This window comes from Sphaerodactylus townsendi, linkage group LG12, assembly GCF_021028975.2.
Source record: "Sphaerodactylus townsendi isolate TG3544 linkage group LG12, MPM_Stown_v2.3, whole genome shotgun sequence".
Lineage (NCBI taxonomy): Eukaryota > Metazoa > Chordata > Lepidosauria > Squamata > Sphaerodactylidae > Sphaerodactylus > Sphaerodactylus townsendi.
The window spans coordinates 8,142,381-8,162,790 of record NC_059436.1 but is presented as its reverse complement, the minus strand read 5'-3'; the positions used below and the strand labels follow the sequence as shown (position 1 = coordinate 8,162,790).

The following is a 20,410-nucleotide window of genomic DNA, read 5'->3' as shown; positions in this document are numbered from 1 at the left end:
GGGAGAAGAGCCTTTGACCTAGATTTGCTGGATCCAAGAGGGCTTTGAGGCTGCCCTCTACATCAGACTCGCCTCACAAAGATCATCCCCCACATATCAGATCTGAGCCAGGAGAGACTGAAAAAAAGATCAGTGTGTTCCCAAAACTGATTGCATCTCTCGGTCTGTGTCACTGGAAGAACTACAATTTCTGTTTGGCACAGTCACGGCGCAGGACTGGGAAGGGAACCAGGTGACACTAATGCTGTCAGGTTTCCAAAGGAGCAAGGGGAAGGGCCATCAGAGATGACCTACTATCAGATGACAAATGAAAACTTCACATGCTTGACTTCTCCCAGCTAATGAGGATTTTTTAACTGTGAGTTCCCCCTGTGGCCCTTTAAGCAGTGAGAGCAGTTTAGGAATGCTGCAGGAAAACTGAGATTTGTCTGGAGACAGAGGCGATCTTTATTATGAAATGCAAGAAGGGCATTTGGCAAGCTGGGGGTGATCTTTTTATAAAAGGCTATACGGGGCTAATACTGAAGCATGTTCTTTATAGCTGCTTCCTAGTCTCCTGGGTAAGTGATGCAGTGGAAAATGACTGGAACAGGAAAGACAAGCCCTTCCCTGGGGTTAAATGATAAACATAAGAATCTGCCTTGTAATGAATCAGACCCATTGGTCTATCTGTTGGGATTATTAGATTAGCAGAGAGCTCAAGTCATGTCCCTGCAGCAGAGACTATCTGGTTTGTGTGTCCTGCTAGAAACAAAGTTACGCACAGAGCCTCTTTATCTTTGCAAAACTAATACGAGTCCCTTGCTGTAAGGAACTCCATTCTAGACAGAATAGAGGTAGGTTTCTAATATAGGCTAATGAGCTAGGATGAATATTGAGGCGTGCCCTGTCCTTGTAGTTCCAAGATGGAGAAAAGAGAAGTGTAGAGGGAAGGTGTCAGGTGGAAGGAAGTTTCCTGAGAGTAGCAATCTACATATCAAAGGGATAGCATCTGAGTGGTAGAAAGGATGTTCAGTGTCCTGACTTATCTGTCTGACTGTTTTGTAGTCCCCTTCTGAAGTCTGAGGTTAAGAGACAGTGCAAATTCCTTCGCTCCCAGAACTATCAAAGACAATATTGTCTACTGTGACTGGCAGTGGCTACCCAGAGTCTCCGACATAAATATTTCACATTCCTTACTACAGTAATTTTCCCTGAGTGGCCAAGGATTGATTTAAGCACTTTCTGCACTCTAAGCTGATACTCCACCATAGAGCTATAGTGGTGGGATCAAAAATTTTTAATAACAGGTTCCGATGGTGGTGGGATTCAAACAGTGGCGCCACCGCACACACGCACCTCCAGTCCCTATTGGGCAGGGAGGTTGCTTTAGTAACCCCTTCTCGGCACTCAGAAAAAATTAGTAACCACTTCTAGGGAAGTGGTGAGAACTGGTTGGATCCCACCTCTGGCTATAACAGCATCCCTTCAGTTGAGGGTTGGAGATGTCTTCAGCAGCAGCAGCAGCAGCAGCAGCAAGAATTCAGTGGTAAAGGCTGAACACTTGAAACTCATCCGGTCATGCCCAAGTTTAATGGGGCTCAATTGCATACTCCTCCACATGCTTCTTGCTGGGTGACCTAGGGCTGGTCACAGTCTGTTCAGAACTCTGTCAGCCTCACTTACAAGGTGTCTGTGGTGGGGAAAGGAAGAGAAAGGAGTTTGTAAGCCACTTTGAGATTCTATGCGGTTGTGAAAAATGGCGTATAAATCCAAACTTTTCTTCTTCTCTTCTTTAAGGATGTATGTGTGTGTAGGAGCAGACAGGTCCCTTGAATGCATGGCCTGAATGCAGGCATTCACCTTAGGACCAAAGCAAACACGACACTTGACATCTGTGATGTTTTAAAATACGATTTAAATGGAGCGAGCGGGCATGGGCAGGAATTGGATCAGGACTAAGCTCTGGGAAAAGTTTCTCTTAGGGCTTTTTCTGTGCAGTATTCCTGATTAAAATCAGTCCCTCTGGTAAAAAACAACAACTAGTCAACCAACTCATGCATAATAGACATAAAATCTATTTGGAGAAAAGTCTGAAGTTTTCTTTTTCATCTCCAGCACAATAAACAAGGTGTTTAGAAATGTTACGTTTGATCTGGCTTTTGAATAAATGGGGAGAAACTTCCATTGTGGGGAACCAGAGGCAGACATGAAATGGCCTGCAGATAAAATGAAAAGTGGAGAACTGTAAGAAAGATCTTTTAAAATCTAATGAGTCAAGCCAAGGGTTTACTTGCATATAAGGACCTCTAGTGGACAAATTTAACAACAAACCATTCCAGAAAGTGAGGGGTTATTGTGTCAAAAACCTAAATCCATGTAATTCTATGTATGAAAACCAACCAAAATGACCCAAATGATGTGCAAATTTTTGAGTCCTGGAATTCCATCAAGTTGGACATTAAAAAAGCACACACATCATGCAAACAGACTAACTTTTATATCCACAACAGAAGAAGAAGAGTTTGGATTTATACACCCCCTTTCTCTCTTGTAAGGAGACTCAAAGGGGCTTACAATCACTTTTCCCTTCCCCCGCCCTCACAACAAACACCCTGTGAGGTGGGTGGGGCTGAAAGAGGTCCTAGCCCAAGGTCACCCAGCTGGCGTGTGCACAGGCTAATCTAATTCCCCAGATAAGCCTCCACAGCTCAAGTGGCAGAGCGGGGAATCAAACTCAGGTTTCCAGATTAGAGTGTATCTGCTGTTAACCACTACACCACTGCTACTCCCTGGAGGTTACTGGTTTCCCCCCACAAACTTGTGGGTGCTTGAGACATACTGTGTCCAGGATTGTAGCATCTCCTAAATATTTGCAGACAGGAGCTGAAAATTTTCTCCCTACTTTTTTTTGTTAAAAAAAATCTGTCTTAATACAGAACTATAGACAACTCAAAAACATGCATGCTGTTTTGTGTCATTTTTGTTTGCCTTAATAAAGATGTCATTTAAAGATAATGTTTATGGATTTTATTTTAGACCAACATTTATTTTAGACCAACCTGGAACTTGTAACTGGTTACTGAAATGCTACTGGAAACTCCATATGCTCAGAGGCACTCTCTTTTTCCTTGTTACTTCACATTTGTGTGTCTGCCCATGTGTTTGTGCCCTATTCCATAATATGAGAAGTCAGGGAACCCAATAAAGATGATGGGCAGAAGATTCAAGAAAGACCCCCCCCCCATGCCAATATGTTCTCATGCATAATCACTTCATTGCACTTACTGCCACTGAATGTATTGGTGGTTACTGAGATGGCTTTAAAAGTGGATTAGACAAACTCATGGAGATTGAACTGGTTCATCAGCTAGGATGGCTCAAGCCCCCCCACGTGCAGAAAAAGTGGAAGGGCTGCAGCTCAGAGGGAACCCTAATCATGCTTGGCAGGCAGGAAGTCCAGATTTGATTCCCAGCATCTCCAGTAAAAAGGGTCAGGGAGCAGGTGATGTGAAAGACCTCGAAGTGAGATCTTGTTCAACTGCTGCTGGTCTAAGCAAACAATGCTGACCTTGATGCACCAAAAGTCTGGTTCAGTATGAGGCAGCTTCATTTGTTCAAGTGTATTGCTGAATACTATGTCCCAGAATAGCATCCACTGGTAGGGTCGGCAAGTCAGGGCTGGAAAATTCCTGAATATTTGAGAGGTGGATCCTGGGAGGGGAAATGTTTGGACAGTAATGGAGCTCAGCCACGTATCAAGTTGTGAGAAGAGCTTTGATGGTAGTACTACAGCTAACCAAACCATGCCTGTTAGGAGAAAGGAGGGATATAAATACTGTAGATTAATAAATTGTTAAGCTGTGCTGGAATTCTTAAAGCACTTTGCCTCCATTCAAACAAACTTTATATAAACGCATAATAAATTATAGACAGGTGCTTTCATCTCCTGGAGATGGCACTCTTCTAGCCCCGTCCCCTTTTCTCCAGCCAGAAACAACAGCCCTGCAACACTACACGATCTTCATCAATCCACCAAACAAGAATAAAGGGGGAAAACCACCAGTTTTCTGATTGGATATTTGGCAAGCAAAGCCCCGCCCCCACCACTGCAATCCATCCAATCCAGAATAATCCCCAACCATGCTCAGCCCCGCCTGTGCCAGGGCGGATGTTGTAGCTGGCCCGACCTTTTTTCCTGCCGGATGGTGTCGGCGGAGAAGTTATCGCGAGATTTTGTTTATGCGTAATTTCTGCATGTGCAAATGAGTTAAGTGGGTCGCCCTCGCCATCTGGAGCAAGATGCACTCCGATGATGTGAGTCCGGGCAGAAATTGGGGTCGGGGGCTGGGACAGGCACAAGGAGTGGGTTGAGGGGTGGGTTTGTGCCCGGCTGTTCTAGGTTCAGGCCTTTGCCTGCACCCAGGATGCCTTAGTTTTCCACGTGGGTAAGCTGGGTGGCTGGGCGGGCTGCAAGTTGACTCCTGTTTCCAGCCCACCGGGATCATGAACAGCATAGAGTGGTTTAAGCATGTGCAGAGTAGTCGCTGTCTTGCCATTAGAACACAAGTCATGAAAAGAACCATTGCTGGATCTAGCCCAGCTTGCTGTTTTATTCCCACGTTGGCCAGCCAGGTACTGCCAGGAAGGCCGTATATAGAACATGGAGCCCCCACTTCCCCTGTAATTGTGATCGATGTATACTGCCTCTGGAGGTTTCATTGAATCATAGTGGTTAAAAGCAATTAGAACTATCTCTTGAGAGTCGTACAAATTTAACACCAAACGGAAAGTTAGACCCTTTCCACACAGATCCTAGCCTGACACCTTAACCACTACACCATGTTGCCTCTTTATGTTACATCTTAGTTCCAGGTGAAATTAGAGCAGTAACTTTATAACATTCCTTAACGTCTGCCTATTTCCTTTGATAGTATGATAAAAACTTGGGACAGGCAGTCCAGTAATATGACTCTTATTTTTGTTCAGGGTCACATCACCAGATCATTTTTTTAAAAAATTGAGGATCTGTGAAAATTTTTTTTCTGATACAGTAGAACTCCCATTTGTGTTTTGTTCCTGATCTTCTTCTAACTCCTGAACCCATACCAAAGTTCATCCCAGACAGTGTCAAGTGACCTTTTTTTATTTGGCCTGGAAGGTTAGGATCATAGCAGGAGTAATACTAACCATACCTTCCTTTTGTCAGATTGTCTGGGATACTCTGGGCAACAAACAGTTCTGCTCTTTCAAGATCAAGTGAGTATTCCTTCCTTGACTTCTCTTGTCTTAATGCTCAGCTGCTGTGAGGGCTAGTATTCTGTGCCAGCAAAATGCAGAATTGTTAGATTGGACGACCAGCTTCTGCTGACAAGCCAGAGGCACCAAAAAAGATATTGGGGCACCATGGTGTTCACAGTGTTCACAGTTACCATGGTGCAGACCCTGGATTTGAATTAATTTTCTGTGCATAAAACTCACTGAACAAGTGACTCACTTCAGGCCTCTTTTTTGTAGGACAAAAACGCAGAACTTTTGCCGGAATGAGTTTAATATAACTGGCCTGTGCAACCGTTCCTCCTGCCCCTTGGCAAACAGCCAATATGCAACTATCAAGGAAGAGAAAGGTGAGGGTCTCGTCTGTCATTCTTCACAGTTGTATTTGATGAGTTGGTTCAATCTCTGGTCTGCTTGCCTAATCAAGGGGAGAGGAAGGTAGCATGGTTATCTGACGCACATTTTTAGGAGTGCCTTGACTGTGTGCAGTTTATTTTAAAAAAGGCTGCAGATTCCTTGGAATCATGCAGTTGGATACCGGGGGGATGTGGTCAATCCTGGTAAGCAAATCGGTTGATTTGCAGGGCAGAAATTTTCCTGTAGGTTTTCTTTGATCTGTTCAAAGAAGCAGCAAAAACAAAATGGATGTAGTCGGTTTTTGTGGTCCTAGTTCAGAAGAGCTCTCCCTTATCAGACCTGTAGTTCATCTTCACACAGTAGCCAATCGTGGATCTGGAGGGCGATTCACTAGTACTTGTGAAGCTTCAGTCTTCTGTTACATGATCTATGCTGTGTATGATTTACAGCAGGCCTGGCAGTAACGCTTTATTCTGCCTCTGTTCTTTTGTAAGGGCAATGTTTCCTTTACATGAAGACGATTGAACGTGCTGCTTTCCCCAATCGGCTATGGGAAAGGGTAAGTCATCCCTCCAGTAAGACCTCCCTTATCAAGAATGGTGGATCTCTAGTCCTTAATGTGAAAGTGGTTTGGAAATCCTGCCATAGACATTCTTTTAGGGCTAAGGTTTATATTTCTAAGGGGTCAGAAATGCAGTATTTTAAATGTGGATTTCATATATTGATTGGGTCCTACAATTAGACTGATTTGGATGAATGCCAACAGGTTCGGCTGAGCAAGAATTATGAGAAAGCGCTGGAGGAGATTGACGAGAACCTCATCTACTGGCCTCGCTTCATCCGGCACAAGTGCAAGCAGCGCTTTACCAAGATCACACAGTATCTGATCAGAATCCGCAAGCTGACACTCAAGAGGCAGTAAGTGGTGGGACTTGGTGGGCCTCTCTTTGCAGGTTTGGGGTGTTTCCATTTGAGCCGCATAGAGGCCTCTTGCTAGCGGATTTAAGGGAGTGCTCAGCCTTGATGCGTTCCTAGTTTTGTGTTGGCACCTAGCTTGCAGAATTGCTCATTAACGGCTCTCTCCCCTCTGCAGGAGGAAGCTCGTCCCCTTAAGTAAGAAGGTTGAACGGCGAGAAAAAAGACGAGAGGTAATACGGCTGTTGCAGTGGTGGCTTGTAGTTGGTCTGTCATGTTGCCCCCTTCCTGTTCTCCTTGCATGCCCGCTTTGGGGGGGGGGGGGGGGAAAGTAATCTAGGAACGGGTTAATCTTCTCAGAAGGGTGACTTTCCAGAGGGGTGTCATTTTTAGTTAGACAGTCATGCTATGGATTGATACAAAAGACTGTTAAAATTCAGATAACTAACCCCAGCAAAATTAGCACAGCAGCCATAAAGCCAGGGGTATAATGGCACGAAAACAAAAGCATACCAGCATGCTACAGACACCCACTACTGTTGATTTGGAGACCTTCTCCCTTAGGGCTTGGGACTATCCTTCCCCCTTTTCTTCTACTCTCAGAAATCTGCGTGTAAAAGTGATTCATTCGGGAGATGGGCATGATAACTCTAAAGGGGATTTGTGTGGCGGGGGTGGGAGGACAAGAAAACCCCCTCAGTACCAGTGTGTAATTGAGACTGAGAAAATACTGCATGTGTCCCCCTGCAATGCTCTTCCTGAATTGCCTGGATCGCCAGAACATGACTGGTCACACTTGAGGTCTGAGGTGCTTCTCTGTGGTCTTGAATCATGAGCTTCTGCTTGAATTTTCTTTCCGTAGTTTCTGAGAAGACCACTCATCCTACGAGACCCTCCTTAGGCTGATCTGTATTTGTGGATGCAAAGTTAGCATCTATGAAAAGATCAGGGCTGCTTCTTCTGTAGCTGCCCCGATATTGGTGGAATGCTTCTGCCCAAGAGTCTTGTTTGCCCTAGATACTCTTCTGCTTTTGGAGTCAGGAAAAGTCCTCCTTTCTCTTTGAGACCTTTTATTCGAGACCACGGTTCTGAATTTGATCTAGCTGCTGTTTGAGTAATGTTATTGGTATTAAAGTGTTGTTAATTTGATAGGAAGCTTGGTGGGAAACACCATAGGAACCAGTAGTTAAGACGGTACATGAATATACTAAGTAGATAACATGACATGGCTACCAATCTTGATCCTCTTTGATCTGAGATTGCAAATGCCTTAACAGTCCAGGTGCTCGGGAGCAACAGCCGCAGAAGGCCATTGCTTTCACATCCTGCATGTGAGCTCCCAAAGGCACCTGGTGGGCCACTGCGAGTAGCAGAGAGCTGGACTAGATGGACTCTGGTCTGATCCAGCTGGCTTGTTCTTATGTTCTTATGACTGTGGCTCTAGAAGTCCTGCCTCCTGGTAGAGCTGCCCTGTTCTTGGGTGCTGTTCTTCCCTGAGAAGGTGACTCACTGCCCATCTGATGCTCCTATCTCTGAATTACTTTCCTATTTCTTAGCTCTGTGTCTTTCCTGGCAGGAAAAAGCTCTGATTGCTGCTCAGCTGGACAATGCCATCGAAAAGGAGTTGCTGGAGAGACTCAAGCAGGAGACGGTATGGACTGCTATAGTATCTCAATGTGTTGAGCTGGGGCTGTGTATATGCAGTAGCTTGGTTACAAGTCTGCTGGCAGTCTAGGAAGGGAAATGACCCTGACATGCTTGTCTAATTATCGCTGGACTGTTTGAGTAGGATTTTGTTCGTGGTGTTCAAGCTGAAATGGTTAGGAGGGGGCCCAAAGAAGAGGGGGCAGATTCTGAATCCTCGTGCGAGCTCCTGGTGCTATTGCATTCTGTAGATTAGATCCTAATCATCGTGTGGGTGGGTAACTACCGGGAGCCCCATAAGTGGCTCAAATGTTAAAGCAGCAAGTAAATGTAACCGCTTGAATGTGGCTGTTAGGTTTACAAGATTTATTTTGCCTTGAGTATTGGGGGTCCATCACTGTCACGTTCAATGCTTAGTGGTACCAACTCAGTGGACCCTTGCCACTTATGCTGTCACTTATTTGCAGTCTAGTCACATGATGCATTCTCAAGCCTGTTTACTCCCACCATGTCATAATCAATCATAGTTAAATTTTGCATGGAACTGGGTTGTTTTCCAGCAGACCTGTTTGCAGTGATCCTGGGAATGGAACACCTGTAAATGGTGAGGGTCTCATGTAACCTCTCAAGGTACATGCTTTCCCTCTAGTATTGGAGATCTTTAGTTTGTATGCTATAACAGTGGTGGCGAACCTTTGGCACTCCAGATGTTATGGACCACAATTCCCATCAGCCTCTTCCAGCATGGCCAATTGACCATGCTGGAAGGGGCTGATGGGAATTGTAGTCCATAACATCTGGAGTGCCAAAGGTTCGCCACCGCAGTGCTATAACATCATTAAGACTTTAATGAGAAACAATGAGGGCTAGAACCACGTTTATGGTCTTAAATGAAAGTAAAGGCCACTAGGGACTTTGTCACATAATTGCTAGATTTTTTTTTTTTACAACCCCATATGCTTTCTAAATGACCTTAAGAAAACAAAAGCAGGCACAGTGAAAAAATGCAGTTCTCCCTAGTAACCCAGTATGGGGAGAGCTTTCCCTGTTTTTTTCATTTACATGCTGATCTTTATGAACAGTCTTCTATTCATAACGAAGCATGCCTTGTTGGAGCCATAGGAATATATCTAGCTGTACGCTGTCTAAGAGCATCTGCTGTTTCCCCTCAGTAGGTAGTGATTTTCCACAATGCCATTGGATACCAATTGCATCTGCTCGAGGGGTATTCTGTGGTGGCAAGCATCTGTCATTTCTCTAATGACTTGATTTTAACTGTGGTTAAATACCAGTTATGTAATTGTTTAAAACAACTTTCCCGAGAGCTATTTGAAATAAAATCTGTAAATTCTTTAATTTATGGGCCTTTCTGCCTCTTTTTTTAGATCGTCTGGATGCTATGTTTTATATTTTGTATGCTGTGTTTTAAATGGCCTTCATTGTTTTAATGTTTAGAGCCCATATTTATATTGTATTTAAATTATGTGAGTGCTCTAGTTGTTGGGGTTTTTTACGTTGTTTCTGTTGTACACCACTCAGAGCCCTCCGGGGGTGGGCGGTATAAAAGTTTAATAAATAATAATAATAAAAAAATAGCTTCCTGTTCTGTCTGTTCTCTGCAAACACACATTTTAAAATCATACCCCCCCTTTCCCCTCCAATTTGTCCCATGTCAGCCTTCCATAGTCTTCAGAGAGCCTCAAAAATGAATGCTACATTTGTGTTAACTCGATATTCTCTTATGGAACTAAAATCAGTAGCTTGGTACCTGTCATGACCCTCGCCTGTGACAGTACCTTTATAATCTTGAATTATTCAAGAGGGCTTTTCTATGCAGGCAATAATCACACTGTGCTATCTCACAAAGTTACTTGGATAAATTATTACCGACTAAGGTCTGTGCTACTGTATACAACTTGCTGAATCTTGGATTCCACGGTGTAGTTTTTGCACCATTCAATGTGTCCTGTTCATACTTCTGGTTCTTCTGTTTTTAGACTTCTGGTTGGTTTTACAGCCCTAATTTCTACTGCATTTTTCATTGGAAGTCCCATATTGTGTATTGTATTGACTCATGCTGTAATCTGACTTGAATGCAAGTGAGAAAAGTGGACTATAAATAACATAAATAAAAACAATTCTATTGTTAATGTTATCCAAGTTCAACAGCCCCTTCTGACCAGGCTAGCTTGAACTCATCGCATCTCAGAAGCTAAGCAGCATCAGCCCTGGTTAGTATTTGGCTGGGAGACCTCCAAGGAATACCAGTGTTCGGACGCAGAGGTGCCATAGATTGGCCACCCTTGCCCTATAGGGTGGCCAAAAGTCAGCTGCAACTTGACGGCACCAAAAGAAAAAAAGAGTTCTGGAGGACTCCGTAGGGTACAGAATGCCTTGGGCTATGTCAGCTCTTTTTTTTTTTTTGGCCTTTTTTGGAATGCTAACGCCTTTTCTCTTTTCTTGCAGTATGGTGACATATACAACTTCCCCATCCATGCCTTCGATAAAGCTCTGAAACAGCAGGAAGCTGAGAGCGAGTCTGATTCGGATACAGAGAAGAATGAAGAGGAGGACGAGGTAATGATTCTGAAACTTGGGGATGTTGGTCTCCTAACAGGAGGACCTACAAATCTCTGCTACATGTACATTGCACTTGTGAGATATTTCTAATGAACCCTGCTTTTGTTCTCTGTGTACAGCTCCTTTAAGGTTTGGGGGAGGGCACTATGAGATCTTTTACCGGTTTCCTCCTTCCGTAAAACTACTTCTTGTAAAAATTGTGTCATGGAAACCCTAGAGGGCGCTAGTGTTCCTCATCCACTTGCCAGGTTAGGTTTAGGAGACCAGCCTAACCAAGACAAATGCATATGGGGTATTGAAGATTGCCGACAGTATTGGAATTCAAGCATCTTGGTTCCTTAAAAACCAGTTAGATTCTGGATAAACTGTTCCTTCAAATATTCAGTTTTTGCTTGTCTTTTACTGCAGGACTCAAACAAAAGGGAGTTTGTGGAGGTAGATGAGAGCGATCTCAGTGACTTTGAGGTAAGTGCTGCCCTTTTGAGGCTGTAGTTGAAACTTTCAAAGGCTCTGTTGTTGGGAGCTCATGCTGGAGGGAGATCCTGAGCTGAACCCATTTTTTTTCTGAACAGCGGTGGCTCTGTTAATTTTGATACATACAAAGCTGCTGTCTAGGGTCAGAGAAGAAAACTCTGATGTGTAGCTCTAAGATTGTATCTCAGGAAGGACTTATTAACAGAGATGGGGAGCTTTAAAGCAGAAGCGCTTTGGCAGGGGAACTGGAAGCAGGCATGATTGTATTTAACCTCTTGGTTTCTCTGTCCAGGATATGGATAAGCTGGGAACAAGCAGCGAAGACGAGAAAGAGGCCACATCCACTGAGGAAGAGGATGAAGAGAGAATTGATCAGCCCAAGTCTAAGGGCAAAGATCCATTGAAGGGGCCAGTCAGGCGGAAACGACCCTATATCGAAATAGAATATGAGCAGGAAACAGAAACGCCATCTAACTCAAAAGCGACGTGACTCCTCTGGGGAGGAAACCAAATTTGAGAACTGTACTGGGTGAGGAGATGCCTGTGTCTCCTCATTTCTAGGACTTTTACAACTTAATAGACTACCACAGACTTCCTACCTGAATGAAAGCTATGGCGGCAAGACTAAGGAGAAACTAAAATGGAGATTTTTTGATATGTTATTTTTATATACAGTTCTTGTATTGAGGTTCTAAGGAAGCGGTATCTAAATAAAACCACATCAGCCTTGTACATGCTCTTAAATATTTTACTTTGCTGCCTTTTTTTGGGGACAAGAAACAGTTTTTAGCTGTATTGGAGCAAAAAACAACTGCCTTTCAGGCGGGATTCTTAAAGTGTAGAGGATGCTTGTTCCAACCTTGCATGCATTTTCTTCATTAAGACTTCCTCTTGGGTTCTGTAGGAGCAAAGCTTTCTGCCGGCTCCTCTTCAACTTTCCTGAGGCATTCCTTAAGGCGATCATCTTGACAGCTGAGCTGGACTCCTTGCAGGAGAACCTGGAAAGAGAGGAAAAGTAATACACGGTCAATCCCCTCAGAAGTGGGAAGCAGCACCCTTTTGCGCATCTTAAAAAAAAATTAAAAACCACATAAAGTTATGACAAAACTATACAACACAAACAACATGAAACAAACAATACAAATCAATACAAATGTTCTGCTGCATTCCCATGCCCGAGGGAGCTTGTTCATCATCTCTAGTACTCAGAACATTTGAGCCGTGGTCTCAGCTCAGCCAGATGTGCTTCCTCTCTTCCCAGGACTAGGAGTTTTCCACACTAAAGTTTCAACACACAAGGGACTCAATTCCCACAGGTCAATGTGGGGTCTCAAAGTAAACTGTACCGGGACTGCTTTATGCTCAGTCAGACCACTGACTTAGCATGAAAACACTCAGTTGGCTTATACTGAACCAGACCGTCGGTCAACGGAGATCAGTGTTTATTCAGACTGGCAGTGGCTCTCTGCTGCCTGGTTATTTTTGATGGAGATGCCAGGGATTGAACCTGGGAATCTTCTGCATGCCAAGCAGATGCTCTGCCGTTGAGCCACGGCCCCTTCCCTTATTACCCCAGCCATGAGCTACGACCCCTTCACAAAGACACACATTGTGACAGCAGGCAAAGAGAGATGCACAGGGGCCAGTCAGAAGCACTTGCGGGGATTGGGCAGCTGTCTGTGGTTTATTTTTTCTCCTATATCAGACACTTCTCTTGATGTCACTCACCTTCACCTGCCCATGGGAACACCGGTCCAGCAAGAGAAGGCACTCTGTGGCTCCTTGCAGCAATGCCGCAATTACTGGCTCCGGGGTCGAGCTCTGGTCAGTGACTGTGTCCCACATGAGCCTCAGCAAAGCTTCGAGCAGTACGGCGAGGTGGCACGTCATCCTGAAAGGAGGTGATGGGGAACAGTGCTCAGTCTGAAGGGAAAGCTGCAGAGCCACCTTGTATCCCAGGAGGACCTAGGAACACAACTGGTGGCTACTGTTTGCTACCAACAAAGCCAAATTCACTCACTGAATATCCTCTCTTATTTGACACTTCTAGCCTTCTTGTTTTCCAAAGGGACTTGAAGGTGAGTCACTCTTAAACAGGAGCAGAACTGCCTCAGCATTCCTTTTGTGGCACTGCCTAACCTCAAGGCCATTCTAAACTCTCATCCTAAAAGCTACCAAGTGACTGCAGTTCCCAGATTCATTTGTTTTGCAAAACCTCTAAAAAACCAGTAGAATGAGGGTCTTGCTGGCATCCTGAAGGAACCCCATTCTACCATCGAGAGGCTTACAAAGAGCAGAAGGTGTTCTAAGATGCCGGCAAGATGAAACTTCAGCCATTATCTGCTGGGGTGCCACCGAATTATAAAATATGGATTCTCCGAGCTTGTCTTCCTATGGTTCACCTCACTTTGTTTTCAAAGGGAGATCCTAGCCTACGGAGTTTCAAGACCCCAGCATCATGTAGTGGTTAAGAGCAGTGGATTGTAATCTGAAGAACCAAGTTTGATTCCCTGCTCCTTCACACAAAGCCTGCTGGGTGACCTTGGGTCACAGTTCTCTCAAAACTCTCTCAGCCTCACCTACCTCTAAAGGTGCTGTTGTGGAGGGGGGGAAAGGCAGTTATAAACCTATGGTAGAGAAAAGCGGGATCTAAAAGCAAACTCTTCCCCCCTCCCCACCCCCACCCCCCGTAACACTTTTTGTAATGGTAGGGAGGAAATCAGAGATCTAAGACAAAGATGGGAGCTCCCTCTGCTAACAGGCTGGGGGATCACAGCAAAAGCATCAGGAGCCATTTGCACAGTGGCAACCTTGCCAATATTTCAGTGATGAGGATAGGGGGAGATGAGTTCTGCAGTGGTTGAACTGCAGTGCTTCCCTACCTTAAAAGCAAGATTTCAGCCCAGCAGCCACTCAGGCCCCTTCCGCACATGCAGAATAATGCATATCCAATCCACTGTTTGAAAGTGGATTTTGCTATTCCACACATTAAAATCCAGCTTCAAAGTCCATTGAAAATTGCATTATTCTGCATGTGCAGAAGAAGCCTTAGAGGCCAACAGTATTTTCAGGGTTTGAGCTTTTGAAGGTCAAAGCTGCTTTAATCAGATAGCAAGGAGGTTTGACTTTCAAAAGCTTCTACCCCGAACATTTTATGGGTCTCTAAGATGCTACCGGACTCAAATCTACTTGCTCTGCTACAATCCAACGTGGCTACCCTCTGAAAATATCAAAGGAGGTAGATATCAAAGGGTTTTTTTAAGGACAGGTTTTTTTAGCTGGAGAGAACTATGCAACTAAAGAAGCCTACAGATGCTGAGAGATGCTGTGGGCTTTAAAATATACCTGGGCCATGCGTGCTGAATGGTCCGCTTCAATGTTTCCAACATTGCCAATCTAGCTGTTTCCTCTGGTCCATCGTTGACCTCCAGGTATCCCACAATCACCCGCTGCAGCCTCTTCAGATGACGAGCTATCTGGATGCCCAGCCTCTCAAAAGAATTTGTTAAATATCAGAACATTTGCACAGAGGGCTGCTTGATTGCAAAAAAAAGAGAAGCAAAGTACAAAGGGGCGGAAGGGCTGGCAGGTGCATCTCTCACCTCTCGACAAAGGCAGGCAGGTTCTTGGCATACACCCTCCGCAGAGCGAGTTGGTGCTCTGGTTCCATATGGGTCAAGACCAGCCGGAGCACCTTGTCAGAGGGCACCGCGGATGGGAGCCGGTGGGACGGCTGTCCAGGGGCCTTTTCCAGGATTGGTAGCAAGTCCAGTAAGCATGGCAGCACAACCTATTTTTGGTAACAAGGATGAAGTCAATCTACATGCTTTCAAATATGTTTCCCTGGAGGGCAGTAGAGAACTGGATAGAACTCTTTTCCTGAACGCAGGAAAAGTAGGGGGGGCGTCCATTTCCCTTCAAGACCTCACAGCCACCAATTCTTTTTCAAAACAGGGAAACCACTAGGGAGTAACCAGCATCTAACATTAGAGGCTAGGGAGGGAAGAGGCTGTGTAGTCTTGTCCTTGATCCATCAACCTGGCTAGTTCATCAGAGAATGCAGAAGACTCGAGTGCACGCCTCCCCGCCACTTACTTGAATGAGCTGGGCATCCTTGCTGTAGAGATGGTTGGAGAGGGCATGGTGCACCACTTGTGCCCTGTTAAACTGGCAGAGATCAGCTCCTGGCTGCAACGAGAGGAAGCCGTTGGGATAATGGGACTCATCGGTCTGCGGATGCATTCTTTTGCAAACAGACGTTCCTTGAAAGAGACAAGGTTCACCACCGTTCCCTACCTTAAGACACTGGGTGGTGACGAAAGCCGGGATCTAACATGAGCTAAATGAGTAACAGAATGAAAGGAATGCCGCTTACAGGCTCTGGCGATGTTTGTGATGAACAGAAAGGTTATTGCCTCTATTTGCAAGTTTTCTGAGAAAACTGGTTGGCCTCTGTCAGAGCCTACGCTGGATCCGTGGGACATGAGGTCTCCTCCAGCAAGATATTTTTCAAAGAGTTAAGACAATACGGGTCCAATATCGAAGTCTCATCCAAGAATGGCTGTAGCTGGGTCACTACTGCTCTCTCAACTACCAGAAACGGCAACTTTGAGGCTGGGTGATAGTTGGCTACAGTCAATGGATCTAAGCATGGCTTTTTCAAGAGCAGTTTCACTACCACCTCCTTCACCCTCTCCCCCAGGGAAAGTCCCCATTTCCTGAAAATGGTATAGACTCTCAGACTAGGATCTGGATCCTGGGGTTTGAATCCCTACTTCCATCAATCTTGCTGAATGACCTCGGTCCAGTCAATCTCAGCCTCATCTACCTAACAGGGCAGTTCTGAGAATAAAATGAGGAAGGGAGAGACATGAACTCCATCTTAAAATCCATAGAGGAAGAATGAGATAAAAATGTATCAGATACAAGACAACAGAAGCAATGAAGCGACTTCCCAAGGGTTCCAATTCACAGCGCTTCAGTGTTGGTGGACAGGGCAGTGTACATTTCTTACCACATTACAAATGATATGGTGCAGGCACTGCACGCCCAGGATTTTATTTTCTACCCGGTAGTCATCCGACAAGAGCAGCGATGGCGGCAGAACTTTCTCCAAATGGAGGCCAAGCCAGGGTCGAGTGACCTGCTGGAGTGTCCATGAAAACACATGCTTCGTGGCTGGATTGCGCTGCCACGTCTCTCTGATAAAGATCAAAAATAACTGTTATTCCCAAGCTCCCACCACATCGTCCAGGTATCTGATATAGCCGTGAGTCAACCCATGACCACAGAGTAGAAATGGACCTTTTAAACATAGCACATACTTTAATTTCAAGCAAGGTGGAAGAAACAGAATGAACATTGATTGGAAGTATACAACTTGAGCACCTTAGGAGAGGTTTTCCAGAAGGTACAAAATGAAACATGTGAACACTTTTCACTTGTAGGGACACACTAAGTGAGCAGTGATCAAGACAAGATAACTGCTTACAAGGGCTTCCCATCTCCAAGGCTTTGATTGGATGAGGTAGCTGAAGAGTTGCGAGGGGCCACAGCCTTCTTCTGCCCAAAATGTCAATAGGTTTTAAGTGGCCATCTTCACACATAGAAGCTTTTAATTAAATCTTTAATGAACTTCAGTTCTTGGTGACCAAGTCGTTCAGAAGGACAATTTTGTCAGCATGCAAAGATTACTAAGATGGCTGTCCATGAAGATCACGGCTTCGGCTGTGATGATGCCTTGTCTTACAGACAGCAGATACTGTCTTTCTCCTCTCTTCTTAGTTCTCCACATATCACAAACAAGTCAGAATGGAAGAACCTGCAGAATAAACATTCTGCACGGTTATGTTATGCTTAAAATACGTTTAGTTTGTTCACACTATTTTCCAGCTCTCTAACCTTAGTGCTGTGGCATTGTTTATGGGATGCCTTTCGCTGTCTGATTTTTTAAAAATCTGCTTTCAATCTTAGAGAGATAGGTGGGCTATAAATGAAATAAATAGATACTAATGAAAATAAATTAAGAGTCCTGGCACAAGAGTCCTGCCTGAAGTCCTCTAAGAAATTGAGGGGAAAAAATCAGGGAGAGGTTGGATATTACTTCATTATTTCTCTTCAAAGCATAGAAACAATGTGTTATTCATTTAGTTTTTTTAGACCATGTCTAAAAAGTTTTCAAAAATACAGCTGTATGATAAAGCTGAAACAGAATAAAGCAATAACTACACCCGCACACAAAGACAGTGGTAATTATCCAGCTGATTCCCAAACACTGGTGACAAGAAGCTCTGATCTTCCACTAAAATGAGACAAAGAGACCTTGAGGGCATATTTCCTAAATTGGGAATCACCATCACTGCTGCTTCTGCCTCCCTTTCAATGTCCAGAACAAGATGACAGAAAACACCCACCCCTAAGTCCTGTGATAATACCTGAACAAGGGTGAAAAGTCAAATATCTTGAGTTATTAACTGGAGATGGATTACTACAAGGGCCAGATGTAATACTTTACCATCTGCCATTACAAAGGGTCGATATTTATCTATCCCTCTCCAGGATTGGGTCTGTCCACATTGTAAGAATCAAGGGGAGACTCTTGCTCGTAATATGCTCGACTGTCCGAGATATACGGTATCAGAAATTTCTCTCCTTGTCTGGTCTTAGAGAAATCTGTAAGTAACTCTAACAGTTTTGCAGTGGGACTCCTGTTAAATAACGCAGACATTGTGCTCTTGGAAAAAATAGCAAAATTTATCTTTCAAGTGATGGAACTCTGTAACGTCTAATGTTAGACGCAGTTCTTCTGCCTTTGTCTTGATTATAATCTCGCTCTGTACATTACAAATGTTTTGGTAATGCATCAAACTTCATTTTATATGCCTAATAAAGGTTGCGGCTGCTGAGAAACACAAAGAAATTGTTGGAAAGGATTTCTTTTTGGTTCACAATGAGCTGTAACTTTTGCTTAGAAACAAAGTGACTTTCATTCCGCTGACCTGCAGATTCCAGTAGACAGTGAGAGTCAAGACCCCCTCCCTTTTCTCAAGGCACAGGCAGAGAACTTGGGGGAGGGCTTAATGAGGACCACAGGTAATGGCTATTATGCAGGGCTGCCAAGTCCCTCCCTGGCCACCAGAGGGGAATGGGGAGTAGGGCTGCCAGATCCAGACTGGGTAAGTCCTGGAGATTTGGGGATAGAGTCGCGGAGGACAGGGACCTTAGTAGGGTACAATGCCACCTTCCAAAGCAGTCATTTTCTCCAGGGGAATCGATCTCTGAAGTCTGGAGACTAGCTGTAATTCTGGGGGATCCCAAGGTCCTGACTGGAAGCTGGAATCACAGCTATTAGGCCAAGTGAATATTCATGGCCTCCTCTCCATTTGATGATCTCCAAATGTACAGACACATGACGCTTCCTATTTATCAGGTTCTCTATAGATTCAGGTTGCTGATTGTCTGGGGCTCAAAAATAAAAAGGGGGTATCTTTGATACTTCAGAAGTGACTGGAGATGCTCTGCTGAAGAAGGCATTGCTTTGAAGAAACAGAGTATGTGAACAATACCATGTTCCCCCTGGAAAACTTCTAAGAAAGTATCTAATGCTGGGGGTTCTTTTTGTTCATTTGAGGATAGTTCTAGGGAAACTATTGCCCAAGGTGAAGCTGAACAGGTCTGGGAGAAATCCTCATGGCTCACTTTACTGGGAAATACAAGTTGTCACAGGACACAAAGCAGAAAACACTAGTGTGCTAAAACACCTCCCCATGCTTATTTCTTAGCTTCCTCCCTTTGCCTCCATAATGCCCTTCAGAGGGTGTGCACTCACTTGGTCAACTCTGGTTTCAGGCACTGCATCACGACTGTAAACCAACCCTCTTCATCTTCAGTGGCCCCTCTGAGGAACTCAGGAACGGACTGGCAGCCCCCAACGTGAAGCAGACTTTCCAGCAGCTCCTGGGCCAGGGACTGAGTCCTGGGTCTGCTCCATGGCTTATCTGCCCCATGAGTCACAGCAAAAATATACATGGGTCCTGCCACTTGGTGCAAGAATGAGCCAACTGCTGAGTCAACCACCTTGCATCCCAGTTCCTCCAAGCCTTTTGCCGTGGCCACCTTGTCCAAGATGCTCTGGAAAACGAGGCTGACGTCCGCTGCCCGATCAGCTGCTGCCGTGTAGGATGAGTCCTTGTAGGGGAGCTCTCCTCCCTCATGTTCCTGCTGGGGCAGCGCGGCATGGATGCTTAGTGCAACCACCAAGTCTCTAAGGACAACCAGGGTGGAGTTTCCCTGGCAACCCCCCAGCAGCCACTGGCAATCTCCAGCCTCAAGGATGGCAAAGAGGTCTCTGACCATCCCTGCCTTGGCTTTGCTACCAGCCTGCTGAGCTCCCACACTTGAAAAGAGCTGCAAAAACTGGGGGAGAACCTGCTCCGCTGGGGGGTACTCGGGGACTCCTTGCCCCCCTGGGAGGGTCAGCTGCAGGGAATTCAACAGGGAATGCTGCTCCATTGCTCTGCACAGCCTCCCAGTAGGGTCGTACTCTTAAAAAAGAAACTTCACGCACTATCCACGCTTGCTGTCCTCCAATTGACACCCATCTCCCATCCTCTCCCTCTAGCGCTTAGCTTTCTTTCAGATTCTTCCGAAGAGGAGCTTCCAAGGGGATGCAGCCCTTAAGGACACATCCGGTGTCACACAAAACTGGAGACCCCTTCTGTTTTCAACACCAGGCACATAAACAAGAGCGCTCACTATAGAGACGTTAAGCGACAGAGCGCCGCCACTAACTCTCACGGCCAATGGCTGGTTCCTGTTTCAAAGCCGGAAGATCAAGTTCTTTTACGAGACTCTAGCCATAGAGATCCAGAAAGCCTAGAAAGGGTACCGCAATTTTAATCCTTCCCCCATTTTAACATCCCATAGATAGGATTTCAACATAGAGCTGACACGGGATAGAGACACTTATGCGGAATTACGACAACACGACTTCCGGTTTTATACCCGAAGTTCCGGGGGCCTCACGGTAGGCCGCGTCTGTTTTGACTGTTTGCGTCTCTCCTTGTGGAAATATGTCCCTCGTCCTAGAAAGACCTGCCACAGCTTCCCTGTCCACTTTTACACCGCTTCCAAAGACCGGGGGTGGGGGGTGGGGTAGGGCTCCTTCCTCTCAAAGGCCAACCGC

General features: G+C 45.2%; 2 protein-coding genes across 2 annotated transcripts; one reads left to right on the top strand and one right to left on the bottom strand.

The window, feature by feature from the left end:
* The first annotated feature begins 4,158 nt into the window (after window positions 1–4,158).
* MAK16 (MAK16 homolog) lies at window positions 4,159–11,970 on the top strand. The gene is made up of 10 exons (XM_048512285.1): window positions 4,159–4,296; window positions 5,189–5,238; window positions 5,497–5,606; window positions 6,108–6,172; window positions 6,380–6,531; window positions 6,707–6,761; window positions 8,105–8,179; window positions 10,639–10,749; window positions 11,161–11,217; window positions 11,519–11,970. Exons 1-10 carry the CDS (start codon window positions 4,282–4,284, stop codon window positions 11,714–11,716), a joined length of 888 nt encoding a protein of 295 aa, XP_048368242.1. The 5' UTR covers window positions 4,159–4,281; the 3' UTR covers window positions 11,717–11,970.
* TTI2 (TELO2 interacting protein 2) lies at window positions 11,961–20,403 on the bottom strand. Its single transcript, XM_048512283.1, has 7 exons — window positions 19,055–20,403; window positions 16,241–16,427; window positions 15,322–15,414; window positions 14,829–15,016; window positions 14,572–14,715; window positions 12,955–13,117; window positions 11,961–12,224 (listed from the first exon to the last, which is right to left on the bottom strand). Exons 1-7 carry the CDS (start codon window positions 19,735–19,737, stop codon window positions 12,105–12,107), a joined length of 1,578 nt encoding a protein of 525 aa, XP_048368240.1. The 5' UTR covers window positions 19,738–20,403; the 3' UTR covers window positions 11,961–12,104.
* Window positions 20,404–20,410: the final 7 nt, after the last annotated feature.